The following is a 19179-nucleotide window of genomic DNA, read 5'->3' as shown; positions in this document are numbered from 1 at the left end:
ACGTCTCAAAATTAGCACCTATCTTTTCAAATAATATTGAATGCTCATATAGCAACACAACACTTCCTGGATTATTTGAAGCCCCAAACTTCCCCAGCTTAAATGCAGAGCAGCACAGAGTGTCTCTTTAAAGAGAGCGGCAACTAAAGACAGTGTGAAGAATAAAGTGTGGAACATTGTGGAATAGCATTATTTGTTTCATTACACGGAATAATTAAACTCTCCATTAGAATTTCGCTACATGGAAAATACCTATTACAGGCATACCCCGTTTTATTGCCCTTCCTAGATATTGTGTTTTTTTACAAATGGAAGTTCTGTGGCAACCCCGCATCGAGCAAGTCTATTGCCACCATTTTTCCAACAACATCTGCTCACTTCGTGTCTCTATTCTATGTCACATTTTGGTAATTCTCGCAATATTTCAAACTTTTACATTATTATTATATTTGCTATGGTGGTCGGTGATCTTTGATCTTGCTATTACAAAAAGATTAGACTCACCGAAGGCTCAGATGGTGGTTAGGATTTTTTAGCAATAAAGTATTTTTTAAGTAAGGTATGTACATTGTTTTTTTGGAGATAATGCTATTACACACTTAATAGACTACAATATAATAAACCTTTTATATGCACTGGGAAACCAAAAAAATTGGTGAGACTCACTTTATTGAGATATTTACTTTATTGCAGTGGTCTGGAACCAAACCCACAATATCTGTGAGGTATGCCTGTACTTTAAAATATCACCAAAAGATGCAGCTATTTTTGCATATCATCTAGGGATTTCATTATATAACTGACTTACATTTTCTTCAGGAAATATATAGAGTAAGCAGGATTATTTTTGGCTCTTAAAGAATAAGGGAAAACTACCTTTTCAAATTGTTTGAATGGATACATTTGAAATGTTCTGTGAGTTGAAATAGTTCTAGTTTAACAAAGATTCTTAGGGATCATGCATGTTTAATTTTGCCAAATATAATTTCTGCCTTCCACACTCTTAAAGCATTTAGTACTTTAATCAACTGGTCGCAGGAGAAGAAGGTACAGAAAAGAAAGGGAGCCGTGGGTGGCATGAGACAGTGGACACTTGGTTGGTACAAAGGGGTGTCATAAAAGTGATGGAAACAAACTAAGACCGACACACAGAAGTGAACAATTCAGTCTAGTCAAGGCCTCCAGCAGCCCCTACAACCCCTCACTGTCAGCCAGGTCCTGATGGCAGTGAGTGGAGAGCCATTGGAGCGTTCTGAGCAGGAGTGTGGGATCCAATTTGTATTTAAGAAAGACCAACTGTTACCCTTTCTATACTGTGTTAATTAACTCTGAAAACTGAATTTAGTAGAAAGGTTTATAGTCTAGCAGCCACTTTGACAGTCAGTCAAAGAAAGTCTAGTGCTCACTTTTTCCTTAATTTTATGTTTATTTTATTACTATTTCCTCCCCAAAGTATTTTATTTTGGCTTTGAAATGTTTACATACTAATTTAGCTTAGAAATATATACCTGAAAAGGAACATGTTTGATATATAAAGTTTGCCTATTTAAAGTCACCCTCATAGTCATTAGTCAAGACAATGTTTTGTTGAAAAGTTTGTGAACTTAATTCATTGTAACTGTAAGAATGGGCTTGTCAGAATTAATGGGCTTGATATTTATGATATTATGAGTGAGAAGTCTGTAGATGAAAAAGACATTTATTTTTATCTTCTGTTAAGTAAAACAGTGGGTTTCATTGTAGAATGTCATAAATACTAAATTAAGGAAATAGATTCCTTATACCTGAAGGAGGCTATAAAGTTTTGAACATAGTTTAATATCACTTGCTGGCTGAGTGACTCTGGCCGAGTTACTGATTCCTCTGTACCCCAGTTTCCTCACTTGTTTCATGATAATTCACGTCACACAGAGCTATAGATGAGTATCAGAAGGATTCAATCAAATTTTATACACACACGTATATTATAATATATAAAATACATATAAATATATAGATACACAGTTAACTTTGCATCTGTCACATAGTAGAATTCAGTACGTGTTAGCTGTTTTTTATTGTTGTTGCTAGATTAAGTAACAAAAACATGTTTTCATTTGAAGGGTTTGGTTTACAATCAAGGTACCAAAGTGTATCTGCTCTCGGAGCAATAACACAAATCTATTTGTACTTACATCTGTCTTTTAAAATGTCACCAAGTTTTCAGTAATTTTTTTTAGTAAAAATACATTATAACATTATTGCTCACTGCCAGTTTTCCAATGAAAGAGAGCCATGAAATCGCATACGTAGTAAAAAGCATGATTTAATTGATGCCAGAATCAGGGTTTTTTCACATTAAGACTTGGAGAGTGTGATATCTTTCCCAGTCCTGGGAGCTCAACGGGAGTTAAACCATCACAGAACTTTGGCACTGCACACATGCCTCCAGCTTTCTCTAAAGGGCCGCAAGGTAGACTGGGACACCAACAGAAGATGTAATTGCAAAACAGATGGCTTTTTATGTTCCTTTTTAAAAATAATACTGCAGCAAGAAATGCAACCCAATGGTACATTATTTTTGTATCTTTTACTTAGATTTTATACCAATAAAATCAAGTTGTAAGGTCCACCTTCCATGAACATTTAAGAAAATTAGCAAGAACAAGCAACACAGAGTTTTTTCATGGCAATGTTCCTATGTCAGTGGCAACCCCCATTTTATGTTCTGTTTTCATTAGAGTTCTTTACAAGAGCAACTCCCTCAACATCTTCTGTACTGGACACTTAATTAAGTTTAATCATTTAATTTCAGTTTTCAGAATAATCTAAATTAGTATTATTCCTAAGATTGGCTAACATCCATCCACGTGACCTTGATCGAATGATAAAATTTGGCTAGACCTCAGCCTTCTGTGTTCAGTGAAATTATTATACTAGTTGTTGGCCAGCAGGTTGCTAGCTCCGAAAGGAAAGATATCTTATCCATTTGGTGTCAGTGAACTCTATGAAATGAGTGACCTTTATCTGTCTGGAGAAAGTACCATCCCTCCTTGACATCTTTAGGTGTAAGGAATCCGCAGCTTCCTTTGAACTTTCACCACATAGAGCCAAATTGTTTTTGAGTGATTTTGGTAGGCTTGTGACTTGGAAAGAAGAATACTGCGAGGCTGGAATAGCAGAAAAAAGTAAGAAAGATGCACATGTTATGGTTAGTAGCATTCGCGTGGAGTGGTGGCATTCCAGTTAAAGCTGACTCAGGGTTGCTACCACTAGAGAGATTTTGACCATCATGAACTGGCTTACAGTGAGGGCTGTAGGGGCTTTTGGAGGCCCTGACCTAGACGGAATTGTTCATTTTTATGTATTGGTCTTGGTTCATTTCCATCACTTTTATGACATCCCTTCAGACCCACCGAGTGGCCATAGTCTCATGCCACCCTCCCCGGCCTCTCCATGCCTTGTTCTCCTGTGACCCTTTTCAAGGTATGAATTTCCAGGTTAAATTCCCAAGCAAAACACTTCCTTTATCAGTGTTCTGTCAGCCAGAACTCAAAGAAGAATTCAGTCTAATAAACATGTCCTTGTATTTCCATGGGGTATCAGAATGATTTTACAAATGGTAACCATTTTGAAGGGACTAGGGAATAAATGACTTTTTGGTGGTGTCAGTTAGTATTAGATTAGTAAAAGGAATTATTTCGAATAAGAACTTGCTTTTGAGATTAGCTTTGGTTACTGGAAATATATCTCTCTATTCTCTAAAATGGGTAAATGTAAAGATTTTCCTTTTTCTTAAGTTATAATTATTACATAGAAATCCTGTATTTCTGCTCAGAGCTTTAATTGGCAGGTCAAAATTTACTCAGATTGTTAGTTCAGAAATAAGTACTGTCCTGACGAAGTACTGTACTCCCAAAAGGTTTTTGATACTGCTCTGTGACCTGTTAGTTTACACCTCTGGGTATGGAAGAAGTCTCCATTTCAAAATCATAGTATAGGTTTAACATTATATGTGATTTAGAAAAATATAATTGTCCATAAGCTATCTGGAGATGAGCTTTGAATAAGAAACTCACCTGAAAATAATGGCTCTTCTAACACCAAATTTGATGCTAAATAAAAAAACTAAAGTTACTAGTTATATTTATTTTAAAAGTTTATTTTTTGGGCTTCCCTGGTGGCGCAGTGGTTGAGAGTCCGCCTGCCGATGCAGGGGACACGGGTTCGTGCCCCAGTCCGGAAAGATCCCACGTGCCACGGAGCGGCCGGGCCCGTGAGCCATGGCCACTGAGCCTGCGCGTCTGGAGCCTGTGCTCCGCAACGGGAGAGGCCACAACAGTGAGAGGCCCGCGTACCGCAAAAAAACAAACAAACAAACAAACAAAAGATGGTTCTTAGTAGAAGGATCAATATTTTCATATCAATAACTTTAACTTGATTTGTATCATGTTTATACCAGATGCAATTGAAATTTTTTAATATGGGTGCTAATCCCAATTATCATTTCTAATCTCCATTTAAAAACTTTGAGAGTGTTGGCTGCTCTTAGGTACACGGTATCATAATCTAAAATGTCTTTATTTTCAGGTGCTCTTACTAAAATAAAAATAATGTTTCCAAAATGTTGCTTTTCTATTGATTTTTTCCTTCAGGAAAAGAAGTTTCTAATTTTTGAAAGTTATAATTTTTACTTCCATACACAGAACAAACTTTTATTGAATTTACACTTTGAGCCAAGCCCCGCACTAGGTACATTTTTTTTAAAGGCATTCTATTTCTCACACATGCCACTTGAAAAGTTATGCATCTTAAGTAATAGACTCAGGATTTGAACCTTGGTAAATGCTATCTCCACTAAATCAATGGTCCCTTGGAAAAAATGGCTTATTCCAGGAAGTAGTTTTTAATGGTGTGAACTTAAAGAAAATGCCGGAAATCTCTAAGAAGCTTTGCTTAATATTAAAGACAAGAGTTAAAAATTAACACAAATATGCAAACTTATTTTATTTAGGCCTCTGTAAAATAAATGTGGACATAATTTTCCAAGACTGGAGGAATAATTTGTTGGCACTGAAAAATGAATCTGACCATGAGACACTCATTTTGTTGGCATGAGCATTTATTTATCATAGGTTCTCTGAATTAAAACTGTAGTTTCTTAGCATGATTTAGTTGTTTTACCTCTTCTCTTTCTCCTGGAATGGCAAGTTTATACCTACTGTCTGATTGTTGTTTATTAATAGAAATAAATTTCCAGGAGGTGATAGATGAGTTTTCTTAGTATAATTTAGGACATTTTAAGAACACTTATTTAGGTACAATGAATCCTTTTGGAGAAGCCTGCCTTACCCATTCCTTAGTTTCTTTATTCACCCCAGCTTTGAATATATGCCCCCACATTACAAGGTTCGAGACCTTGGGAGAGTTACTTATTTAAGCTCTCTGAGACTCACTTTTCTCACCTTTAAAATGAGGCCAGTGATACCTAACTCACTGAATTTTGCTGTGAGGAATAAATGAGACACGATACACTGTGCTTGGCAGGTGGTCGGTGCTCATGCCACTCCTCACCATGGTTTTGGAGTGGTCATGTGCACATGTAATATTTGGGAAATGTTAGATCGTTGCATGTTTTTGAATGCTGTGATCTGAGGATGATGAGTGATAGAGGAAAGAGCATGGGTTTATTGGATTTAATAGTTAATAATGCACATACTGCTTAGCTTTGAGAACTTCTAAAAACATACTATTAAAGAAAAATCCTATGATTTAGACAGGTCCCTGAAAAGAAAACTATAAAACCCATTTTTAGAAGGGATGGCTTCATCCTGGCAATGAAGACTTTTTGTATAAGCAAAAGAGAAAGCTAGGGTTCTATTAAATATTCTCATTTGTTCTGTATTGTTCCTGCAAGTAAAACTTTAAACAGTGTATCCATCACTACTTCTCAGTGCCTCAAATTACATTAAAGGGCTGGTAGAAATCTTATTTTTACATATAGGCAAATTTTCTAAAAGTTAGACGTTTGCATCCTATAGTATAAAATATATTTTATAGGCATTGTTCCCCCTTCCACTCCCCACCCGCCATGCTAAGTCACTGAGTAAGTTTAACAGAGTCTGACCAGTTTCTCTACCCTGGGGTATCAGAACCTTTATCTTGCTGTGCATTGTCTCCCAGAGATGACATGTTATGAAATGTTTCTCAAAATTGTTGGACTGGGGAACCTTATTTCCCCATGGTACATCTCTCAGGACTGCTGTTCTCAAGAATTCATTTTGGGAGGCTCTTATTTTTATTACTAAGGTCATCTTCCTTAGCACCGCTTTTGACATTGTGTACCTTTTTGTAACAGCCGATTTCTGTGACACCATTTGCAGAACTGCATTATAGCAAAATAATGGTCTTAATAAAAGCAACTTACTTTTAACTGCATTTCCAAAATACAGAACAAGAGTGTCAAACATGCATAACCTGAACATTGCAGTTCAGGGGCAGGTAACCTACGCCTGGCGTCTGAGGCAGTTTTCCAAAAACCGTTACCTGTATCTGCCAAATTCTGGTTTCTCTTGCCTCTTTTTTCCCTAATGTGTTTTCACTCTCTCTCTTCTCCTCTCACGTTGTGCTTCATCCTGTCACACTCTCCAGGTTGTTTTTCGTCTTCAGTTCCTTTCCCATTTCTACAGGCAGGCAGCAGGTACCCATAGACATTTTTTTCTTTACATCAGTAATATTTAAACATTAAAAAGTTAATAGGGGCTTCCCTGGTGGCGCAGTGGTTGAGAGTCCGCCTGCCGATGCAGGGGACACGGGTTCGTGCCCTGGTCCGGGAAGATCCCACATGCCGCGGAGCAGCAGGGCCCGTGAGCCATGGCCGCTGAGCCTGCGCGTCCGGAGCCTGTGCTCCACAACGGGAGAGGCCACAACAGTGAGAGGCCCGCGTACCGCAAAAAAGAAAAAAAAAAATGTGATGGTATACGAAAACCTTAATGGAACTTAATAATGAGCCTCATAAGTTTCTTTGAAATAATATAGGTTTCTTGGGGGGTGGGGAGAACGTTTAATGAGATCTGATGTCTTTCGTGTTAGGTTTCCCAAGTTTAATATCTTTTTTAAAATAATGCTCTTTTTTATTTTAATTTTTTAAAGTTTTGTACAATTTTAAAGGTTACTTTCCATCCACAGTTATTACAAAATATTGGCCATATTCCCCGTGTTGTACAACACATCCTTGAGCCTATCTTACACTCCATAGTTTGTACTGACCACTCCCCTGTTCCCATATTGCCCCCCAGCTACTGGTAACCACTAGTTTGTTCTCTGTATCTGTGATTCTCCTTTTTTGTTATATTCACTCGTTTATTGTATTTTTTAGATTCCACATATAAGTGATATCATATAGTATTTGTCTTTCTCTGACTTATTTCACTTAGCACAATACCCTCCAAGTCCATCCATGTTGCTGCAAATGCAAGAAGTTCGTCATTTTTTATGGCTGAGTAGTAGTCCACTGGATATGTATACCGCATCTTCTTTATCCATTATCTGTTGATAGACACTTAGGTTGCTTCCATATCTTGGCTATTGTAAATAATGCTGCTATGAATATTGGGGTGCATGTATCTTTTCGAATTAGCGTTTTTGGTTTTTTTGGATGTATACCCAGAAGTGGAATTGCTGGGTCATATGGTAGTTCTATTTTTAGTTTTTTTGAGAAACCTCCATACGGTTTTCCACAGCGGCTGCACCAGTTTACATTCCTACTAACAGTGTAGGAGGGTTCCCTTTTCTCCACGTCCTCGCCAACAATTTGTTACTTATGTTCCTTTTGATGATAGCCATTCTGACAGGTGTGAGGTGATATCTGACAGTGGTTTTGATTTGCATTTCCCTGATGATTAGTGATGTTGAGCATCTTTTCATGGGCCTATTGGCCATCTGCATTTCCTCTTTGGAAGAATGTCTGTTCAGTTCTTCTGCCCATTTTTTAATTGGGTGATTTGTTTTTTTGATGTTGAGTTGTATGAGCTATTTATATATGTTGGATATTAATCCTTTATGTCATATCATTTGCAAATATTTTCTCCCATTCAGTAAGTTGTCTTTGTTTTGTCAGTGGTTTCCTTTGCTGTGCGAAAGCTTTTAAGTTGAAAGGTCCAAGTTTAATCTTTTAATGAAACATAAGGGACTATGTATTAAATAAATTTTAATTCAGCTGTAAAAATTCAGCTGTTTTTCCTTTTAATAAAATAATTTAATTTTAATATATTAATTTAACACAATATATTAATGTTTGACCGTTTTTTCATCTTAACTTATCCCAAGGAAGAATAATACATATTCTATTTTTAGTAAATAGAGTGCCTAGCAGAGAAGGAAACAAATCTTATTTTAAGTCAGAACTCTTATGTTTCCTTTCCTTAAATGTTCTCTAAATGGATTAGGGACAGTAGCACATAAACCTCTTATTTGACACTTGGAGTGCACACCAGCCTATATAACGCTCAAAGAACCTAGCAGTAAAGGAACTTTTTAAGCTTTGTTTACTGGATTTCTTACATTTCCTCGGCCTTGGAGCCCTTTTTCCCCAGAAATTTAACATCTTACGGATTTCCTAACTGAGGAACACAGTTTGGGAATCAGCTTGCTGGGGGCAGATGGTCCTTCCTCTGGGCATAAAGGGGGTTAGTGAAGCCACCTTGGCGCTGCAGTGGAAGCAGAGAGAGCTGAAGCGGCACTCTGGGAAATTACAGTGTGACAAAAAGGTTTCTTTTAAGACTTATTTATTATTTATTTGTTTTATTTATTTTTGGCTGCGTCAGGTCTTAGTTGCGGCATGTGGGGGTCTTTCGTTGTGGCGTTGGAGCTTCTCTCTAGCTGTGATGCGTGGGTTCCAGAGTGTGTGGGCTCTGTAGTTTGCAGCATGCAGGCTCTCTAGTTGAGGCACGCGGGCTCAGTAGTTGTGGCACGTGGGCTTAGTTGCCCCACAGCATACGGGATCTTAGTTCCCCAACCAGGGATCGAACCTGCGTCCCCTGCATTGCAAGGTAGATTCTTTACCACTGGGCCATCAGGGAAGTCCCAACAAAAAGTGTTTTTGTACCATCCCTAGAAAAAGTAATTAGGTTTATTCTCATTCATCTCACATGTGTTCTGACTCATCTACCCAGGTGACCAGGTACCCTCAAACTGTCTTAGGTCCTTTAACAGAATGTAAAAGGACTAAGTTACTATTTGTAGTAAATACTATTTTATAGGAAAAGTTCGTATTGTTTTTTAAATAAGTTTTTAAATGATCAATTAATCCTGAAATGGCCATGCCATTGTAAACCATTAAATTTAAATGTTTTCTTTAATTAAATCAATGTTTATTACATCTCATAAACTTTTAACATTCTTTTTTAAAAACAGCAAAGAAATGGGAAGATCACAGGACAATGGGCAAACAAATCATAGATTGATTAAAGATTTATTAACACAGGAAGTGTTGAGATTTTAAAAACCCACAGAAAAAAGAATTGTGTGTAATTGATTTTTAGTAGGCTAATAATAACATTCTAATCAATAGAAAAAAATCAAGACATATTGTTTGACCATATGAGAATGCAGAATTTTCTGCTTCACCTATAATGCAGCTAAACAAAATATTAAACACTGGAGAAACACAGCAAGTTAAAAAAAAGTTTACATTATTAGAATAACTCTTAAATTGAAGACAGTTAGAAAATGAGTATTTGCAGTGCTGGACACCCAATGCCAAACAACAAGCAAGACAGGAACACAACCCCATCTATTAGCAGAGAGGCTGCCTAAAATCATAATAAGGCCACAGACACCCCAAAACACACCACCAGACGTGGACCTGCCCACCAGAAAGACAAGATCCAGCCTCATCCACCAGAGCACAGGCATTAGTCCCCTCCACAGGAAGCCTACCCAACCCACTGAATCAACCTTAGCCACTGGGGACAGACACCAAAAACAATGGGAACTACGAACCTGCAACGGTAACCTCCTCCTGCGAAAAGGAGACCCCAGACACCATAAAGTAAGATGAATGGGAAGACAGAGAAACACACAGCAGATGATGGAGCAAGGCAAAAACCCACCAGACCTAACAAATGAAGAGGAAATAGGCAGTCTACCTGAAAAGAATTCAGAATAATGATAGTAAAGATGATCCAAATCTTGGAAACAGAATGGAGAAACTACAAGAAACGTTTAACAAGGACCTAGAAGAACTAAAGAGCAAACAAACAGTGATGAACAACACAATAAATGAAATTAAAAATTCTCTACAAGGGATCAATAGCAGAATGACTGAGGCAGAAAAACGGTTAAGTGACCTGGAAGATAAAATAGTGGAAATAACTACTGCAGAGCAGAATAAAGAAAAAACAATGAAAAGAATTGAGGACAGTCTCAGAGACCTCTGGGACAACATTAAACGCACCAACATTCGAATTATAGGTGTCCTGGAAGAAGAAGAGAAAAAGAAAGGGACTGAGAAAATATTTGAAGAGATTATAGTTGAAAACTTCCCTAATATGGGAAAGGAAATAGTTAAACCAGTTCAGGAAGCAAAGAGAGTCCCATATAGGATAAATCCAAGGAGAAACACGCCAAGACACATATTAATCAAACTATCAAAAATTAAATACAAAGAAAAAATATTAAAAGCAACAAGGGAAAAATAACACACAGGGAATCCCTATAAGGTTAACAGCTGATCCTTCAGCAGAAACTCTGCAAGCCAGAAGGGACTGGCAGGACATATTTAAAGTAATGAAGCAGAAAAATCTACAACCAAGATTACTCTACCCAGCAAGGATCTCATTCAGATTTGACGGAGAAATTAAAACCTTTACAGACAAGCAAAAGCTAAGAGAATTCAGCACCACCAAACCAGCTTTACAACAAATGCTAAAGTAACTTTTCTAGGCAGGAAACACAAGAGAAGGAAAAGACCTACAATAACGAACCCAAACAATTAAGAAAATGGTAATAGGAACATACATACCAATAATTACCTTAAATGTAAATGGATGAAAATGCTCCCACCAAAAGACATAGACTGGCTGAATAGATACAAAAACAAGACCCATATATATGCTGTCTACCAGAGACCCACTTCAGACCTAGGGACACATACAGACTGAAAGTGAGGGGTTGGAAAAAGATATTCCATGCAAATGGAAATCAAAAGAAAGCTGGAGTAGCAATTCTCATATCAGATAAAATAGACTTTAAAACAAAGACTATTACAAGAGACAAAGAAGGACACTACATATGATCAAGGGATCAATCCATGAAGAAGATATAACAATTGTAAATATTTATGTACCCCACATAGGAGCACCTCAATACATAAGGCAAATACCAACAGCCATAAAAGGGGAAATAGACAGTAACACAATCATAGTAGGGGACTTTAATACCCCACTTTCACCAATGGACAGATCATCCAAAATGAAAATAAATAAGGAAACGCAAGCTTTAAATGATACATTAAACAAGATGGACTTAATGGATATTTATAGGACATTCCATCCAAAAACAACAGAATACACTTTCTTCTCAAGTGTTCATGGAACATTCTCCAGGATAGATCATATCTTGGGTCACAAATCAAGCCTTGGTAAATTTAAGAAAATTGAAATCGTATCAAGTATCTTTTCCGACCACAACGCTGTGAGACTAGATATCAATTACAGGAAAAAATCTGTAAAAAATACAAACATATATAGGCTAAACAATACACTACTTAATAACCAAAAGATCACTGAAGAAATCAAAGAAGAAATAAAAAAATACCTAGAAACAAATGACAATGAAAACACAACAACCCAAAACCTAGGGGATGCAGCAAAAGCAGTTCTAAGAGGGAAGTTTATAGCAATACAATCCTACCTTAAGAAAAAGGAAACAGCTCAAATCAACAACCTAACCTTACACCTAAAGTAATTAGAGAAAGAATAACAAGAAAAACCCCAAAGTTAGCAGAAGGAAACAAATCATAAAGATCAGATCAGAAAGAAATGAAAAAGAAATGAAGGAATCGATAGCAAAGATCAGTAAAACCAAAAGCTGGTTCTTTGAGAAGATAAACAAAATTGATAAACCATTAGCCAGACTCATCAAGAAAAAAAGAGAGAAGACTCAAATCAATATAATTAGATATGAAAAAGGAGAAGTAACAACTGACACTGCAGAAATACAAAGGATCATGAGAGATTACTACAAGCAACTCTATGCCAATAAAATGGACAACCTGGAAGAAATGGACAGACTCTTAGAAAAACACAACCTTCCGAGACTGAACCAGAAAGAAATAGAAAATATGAACAGACCAATCACAAGCATTGAAATTGAGACTGTGATTAAAAATCTTCCAACAACCAAAAGCCCAGGACCAGATGGCTTCACAGGTGAATTCTATCAAACATTTAGAGAACAGCTAACACATATCCTTCTCAAACTCTTCCAAAATATAGCAGAGGGAGGAACACTCCCACACTCATTCTACAAGGCCACCATCACCCTGATACCAAAACCAGACAAAGATGTCACAAAGAAAGAAAATTACAGGCCAATATCACTGATGAACATAGATGCAAAAATTCTCAACAAAATACTATCAAACAGGATCCAAGAGCACATTAAAAGGATCATACACCATGATCAAGTGGGGTTTATCCCAGGAATGCAAGGATTCTTCAATATACGCAAATCAATCAATGTGATACACCATATTAACAAACCAAAGGAGAAAAACCATATGATCATCTCAATAGATGTAGAGAAACCTTTCGACAAAATTCAACACCCATTTATGATAAAAACCCTCCAGAAAGTAGGCATAGAGGGGACTTTACTCAACATAATAAAGGCCATATATGACAAATCCACAGCCAACATTGTCCTCAATGGTGAAAAACTGAAACCATTTCCACTAAGATCAAGACCGAGACAAGGTTGCCCTCTCTCACCACTATTATTCAACATAGTTTTAGAAGTTTTAGCCACAGCAGCCAGAGAAGAAAAAGAAATAAAAGGAATCCAAATCGGAAAAGAAGAAGTAAAGCTGTCACTATTTGCAGATGACATGATACTATACACAGAGAATCCTAAAGATGCTACCCGAAAACTACTAGAGCTAATCAATGAATTCAGTAAAGTTTCAGGATACAAAATTAATGCACAGAAATCCCTTGCATTCCTATACACTAATGATGAAAAATCTGATAGTGAAATTAAGAAAACACTCCCATTTACCACTGCAACAAAAAGAATAAAAGGTAGTAATAAACCTACCTAAGGAGACAAAAGACCTGTATGCAGAAAATTATAAGACACTGATGAAAGAAATTAAAGAGGATACAAATAGATGGAGAGATATACCGTGTTCTTGGATTGGAAGAATCAAAACTGCGAAAATGACTCTGCTACCCAAAGCAATCTACAGATTCAATGCAATCCGTATCAAACTACCACTGGTATTTTTCACAGAACTAGAACAAAAAATTTCACAATTTGTATGGAAACACAAAAGACCCTGAATAGCCAAAACAATCTTGAGAATGAAAAACGGAGCTGGAGGAATCAGGCTCCCTGACTTCAGACTATACTACAAAGCTATAGTAATCAAGACAGTATGGTACTGGCCCAAAAACAGAAATATAGATCAATGTAGCAGGATAGAAAGCCCAGAGATAAATCCATGCACATATGGTCACCATATCTTTGATAAAGGATGCAAGATTATACAATGGAAAAAAGACAGCCTCTTCAATAAGTGGTGCTGGGAAAACTGGACAGCTACATGTAAAAGAATGAGATTAGATCACTCCCTAACACCATACACAAAAATAAGCTCAAAATGGATTAAATACCTAAATGTAAGGCCAAACACTGTAAAACTCTTAGAGGAAAACATGGGCAGAACCCTCTGTGACATAAATCACAGCAAGATCCTTTTTGACGTATCTCCTAGAGAAATGGAAATAAAAACAGAAGTAAAAAAATGGGACCTAATGAAACTTAAAAGCTTTTCTACAGCCAAGGAAACCATAAGCAAGACAAAACGACAACCCTCAGAATGGGAGAAAATATTTGCAAAGGAAGCAACTGACAAAGAATTAATCTCCAAAATTTACAAGCAGCTCATGCAGCTTGATATCAAAAGAACAAAAAACCCAATCCAAAAATTGGCAGAAGACCTAAATAGACATTTCTCCAAAGAAGATATACAGATTGCCTACAGATACATGAAAGAATGCTCAACATCATTAATCATTAGAGGAATGCAAATCAAAACTACAGTGAGGGGGCTTCCCTGGTGGCGCAGTGGTTGAGAGTCCGCCTGCCAATGCAGGGGACACAGGTTCATGCCCTGGTCCGGGAAGATCCCACATGCCATGGAGCGGCTAGGCCCATGAGCCATGGCTGCTGAGCCTGCGCGTCTGGAGCCTGAGCTCCGCAATGGGAGAGGCCACAACAGTGAGAGGCCTGTGTATCGCAAAAAAAAAAAAAAAAACTACAATGAGATATCATCTCACACCGGTCAGAATGGCCATCATCAAAAAATCTACAAACAGTAAATGCTGGAGGGGGTGTGGAATAAAGGGAACCCTCTTGCACTGTTGATGGGCATGTAAATTGATACAGCCACTATGGGGAACAGTAAGTATGGAGGTTCCTTCAAAAACTAAAAATAGAACTACCGTAGGACCCAGCAGTCCTTTACTGGGCATATACCCTGAGAAAACCATAATTCAAAAAGAGTCATGTACCACAATGTTCACTGCAGCTCTTATTACAATAGCCAGGACATGGAAGCAACCTAGGTGTCCATCAACAGATGAATGGATAAAGAAGATGTGGCACATATATACAATGGAATATTACTTAGCCATAAACAGAAACGAAACTGGTTATTTGTAGTGAGGTGGATGGACCTAGAGTCTGTCATACAGAGTGAAGTAAGTCAGAAAGAGAAAAACAAATACTGTATGCTAACACATATATATGGAATCTAAAAAAAAAAAATGGTCATGAAGAACCTAGGGGCAAGATGGGAATAAAGATGCAGACCTACTAGAGAATGGACTTGACGATATGGGGAGGGGAAAGGATATGCTGAGACAAAGTGAGAGAATGGCATGAACATATATACACTACCAAATATAAAATAGATAGCTAGTGGGAAGCAGCTGCATAGCACAGGGAGGTCAGCTCGGTGCTTTGTGACCATCTAGAGGGGTGGGTTAGGGAAGGTGAGAGGGAGGGAGACACAAGAGGGAAGATATATGGAGACATATGTATATGTATAACTGATTCACTTTGTTATAAAGCAGAAACTAACACACCATTGTAAAGCAATTATACTCCAATAAAGATGTTTTAAAAAAAAAAGTTTAAGACAATTATCAAACTCCAGTTAAATAAATGGGTAGAGGACAAGCAGATCATAGATGGGGAAGTTGTTAGCCAACGAAGGAATTAATATCCTTCAGCTAATATTTTCTGCACACCTATGCCTTATGCTGCACTTGGTGTTGAAGTTTCAGTGGTGTAGACAACACTCTCGGTCCCTTGGCCAAGAGTGTGAGGCAAGGGACACAGGGAACAAACAGATGCTGACAAGGCTGCAGAAACTGGTTCAATTGTTTTTGATTCCTAAGATGACAAAAAAACTTTTCTTTTTTTTAACCTCAGAAATTATCCTAATGAAGTAATTTTTGTAATAAATTAGTTTGTATGTTGAGCAATAGGGCTTGGTCAAGTAAATAAGGTTTCTTTGGTCAATGGAGAGTGACTTTATGATTAATATTCTAATTGTGGAAATAGTACCATGAGGTGTCATGATTGGTGGCCATGGTTGTAGTCACACTTCTAAGTTCAGTTCTGTGAATAAGTAAGCCCATGGTCATTAATGGTAGTAGGACTATGATATATTAAAATTTGTTTTGGTAACATTTACTTACTAGGAGAAATGGTAAGATTTGTTTTATTAAAAATGTTTTTTCCTCTTTTTAGCTGACTACACAGACTCTGCCTTTTCCGTGTTTTCGTGGCCAGAGACATGACCTGACGCCTTGATGACCAGTCTCAGGGCCCTCTGGTGACTGGCTGGGGCACCATGGAACTTAAAGTATGGGTGGACGGAGTTCAGAGGATTGTTTGTGGGGTCACCGAAGTCACAACTTGCCAGGAAGTTGTCATAGCGTTAGCTCAAGCGATAGGTAAGTGAACTCTCGGGGTGTCTGAGATAGAGTGGTTGATGCTTATGCTTCCTGTTGTTTTTGTTTGTTTTAAATATAGATGTCCTGTGGTTTCTGTTCATTTGGTTCCATAATACATCTCTCAGGCACACTTTTACTTATTACTGTCCCCTGCCTCCAGCTTAGGTCAGTCTGTGAAGATACTTGTTCTCTGCCTCACCGAGAGTTGACTGATCTTGAGTCTAGAGTCTGCACTGTCTTCTCCTCACCTGTTGTTATCGTAAACAATGATTTCTGGAACTAAAAAGGTTTTCTTGAGCCAAAACATAGATTTCAAGTTCCCAGATTCTTCATTAGGCAAAATCCGATTTTTTATTCTGAATACTTTCAGAAAAGAAATTTGCAACAAATTAAATGACATGGTTCTTCATTAGAAAGATAATGTGTACTTCTTAAATCTTACAGAGTGAAGATGAAGTAGTCAAATCCATGCTTATCGGTCCCATCTTATTCACTTACCCCGTTGCAACTTTTCTTCTTATTTACTCTCAGTTTATCTTTATGATATTTTATGCATGTTTTTTAGTTGCCATAATTCCATTTGGAACATGATGAGGGCATAAACACCTACATCAGTAAAGCCAGTAATGTGGGCTAAAGTTTGTATTTGCATCTTAAATCCATCACTTAGCAAACAGGTGGAGTTGACCCTTGAACAGCACAAGTTTTAACTGCCAGGGTCCACTTATATGGGGCTTTTTTCCCAATAGTAAATCCTACAGTACTGCACGATTCAAGGTTAGTTGAATCCACGAGGAACTGCAGATAGAGAAGGCCGGCTGACTATAAGTTACGTGCAGATTTTCAACTGTGTGGAGAGTTCGCGCCCCTAATGCCTGCATTGTTCAAGGGTCAACTGTATTGAGAATGAAACTGTGTGTTCACCATGCTAGGTGCTCAGTGCCTCTTTGCCTTTGAGCTCCTTATCAAAAGTTTGTCTTTATATAGTGCTAGTTTATATTGGAAGCGTGTCAGGTTAGCTCAGGATGGAGACAAGTCACTGTCACGATGGCACCTTAGCATTTTGTAGAGGTGGTTGTGCCCCTGCAGTGTGGCAAGTGCACTGTTTGAAGTTGGCAATAGCCCTATACAAAGACAGAGGCTTTGTTTTAATACTAACATCTTTTGATTTTTCCTGAAATACTATATAGCACACTCATATATTAAAACAATGCTGAGAATCCTAGGCTTTCACATCCCATGAAATTTTCTTGCGTTTGGCACTAGTATTATATTTGTGGACTTAAGTTTAATTATTAAAGAGGAGGAAATTAAGGCATTTAATTGTATTTCATATTCTTTGCAACCAGCTTATTTAATCATTGCCCCTTTTGAAAGCCTCACATAATTTATTTGAATTAAAATATTAAGCATTGTTGGGTTTTTTCTGCTTAGTGAAAACTAAAATTAGCAAGTGTCAAATCTAAGTTTCTTTGTTATATTTGAGAATCAAGCCATGGACAGTGGTTAAAAAAAACGAGTAGTTTTTAGAAAAGTCAAGGTAGTTGAAGAGTACAGTAAGCTGCATCTGTCCATATGGTAACCATGTTCTCTACAGAGAATTTCAAGGAGAAACTGTCCAGATGTACCAGGTGTGTGTTTATCCATTTGGACTAAAGAGTGTACTTCTTTGTGGCCAAGCTATTGATGAAAAGAAGCTTTAACTGAACCTACTCCCCCCACCCCATATTTGCTTTCTCAATAACTCAGTCCAGAACTGCTTTGAAAAGGTGACAACTTGAGTACAGATGCTTTACGATATTTCTCCAAACATGGCTAAACAACTCTCTTGCTGAATCATAAACACTTCATTGAATTCAGAATTCACCTGAGAGATGATTCAACTGGCAACCAGCGAGCACTGTTGATCCTTGCTTCTGTTGTGCCATAGAATTTTCTCAGCCTCAGATTCAGTATGCTTCTAATACACACTTAAATATGTATCTCCATTGTCACGAAAGTTATTGGTGTTCCGAGTCTAAACACGAAATGAAAATGTTATAGTATTTTGACCTTATTTATACTGTAAGAAATAATAGAGGGTTTATTAATTAGGGAAAATTGCTGCTGTAACAAACACCTGCAGAATCTCTGTGGCTTCACACAGTAAAAGGTTTAGTTACACTACTAGCAGCATATATGGACTGACTGAGCCAAACTGCAGATGTTCCTAAAAAATTTATAGTGATGCGACATATAGAATAGCTTCTTAAGTTAAAGTCCACATATTTGCCCATGGGGGAGGCACTGTATATATGATTAGGGATTATTGAGTTTTTCTGGGTAGCTAAAATTGCTTTCAGGAAACCGTCATGATATAAAAACATGTATACGTATTGGCAGTCTGCAAATATATATGACAGCTAACATTTTCTGACTCAATGGTACTAATCACTCCAATCAAGTTAGAAAAGAGCTAAAGACAGAACATAATTTGATAAAGGATTTTGAATGTTAGTTACTAGTATAGAAGGAAATCCTTTCTCCTCTGATCTTTGACTACCTTGACAGGTTATATTTAGGTGATAGAAATAGAACATATTCCCAAATTATAAGAGACAGTAACTAAAAGTGAAACGATGATTGACACACTCAATTGGCATGAGTGCTTAAACTTCCCAGCAGGAACGCACTGTTTGGATACCGTACACCCTGGGCTTTCTGAAACATTCCCAATTTTAAATACTCGACCTTGTTTTTCCCATAAACTATCCCAGAAATGCCATTATTTCAAGATAGAGTTCAAACTACTTCTCAAATCTGTATGTGAAACAGAAAGCCTTAAACAATTCATCCGTCTCAAGTTAAGTTGAGAAAATGCATTTGCTTTTACAAAATCACAAACGAAAAATATGAAAAGAATGTACTTCTGCCCTCAAGTAGCTTAGAACTTAAAGTACAGATAACAAAAGAT

The 19179-nt window shown here is 37.3% G+C and overlaps 1 protein-coding gene across 1 annotated transcript in view; it reads left to right on the top strand.

Annotated features, from left to right (window-relative positions):
* RASSF8 (Ras association domain family member 8) overlaps positions 1–19179 on the top strand; it is a 129737-nt gene that overhangs the window by 95083 nt on the left and 15475 nt on the right. Inside the window, exon 2 of the mRNA XM_027129411.1 lies at positions 16021–16226. Within this exon, the coding sequence (XP_026985212.1) occupies positions 16124–16226 (103 nt within the window). The 5' untranslated portion in view covers positions 16021–16123. The remainder of the gene's footprint in view (positions 1–16020; positions 16227–19179) is intronic.

This window comes from Aethalodelphis obliquidens, unplaced genomic scaffold (assembly GCF_003676395.1).
Source record: "Aethalodelphis obliquidens isolate GAN/ISIS:26980383/991018 unplaced genomic scaffold, ASM367639v1 scaffold36, whole genome shotgun sequence".
In the NCBI taxonomy this organism is placed as follows: domain Eukaryota; kingdom Metazoa; phylum Chordata; class Mammalia; order Artiodactyla; family Delphinidae; genus Aethalodelphis; species Aethalodelphis obliquidens.
The sequence above is the reverse complement of the archived record's forward strand: the minus strand, read 5'-3'. Positions and strand labels throughout refer to the sequence as shown.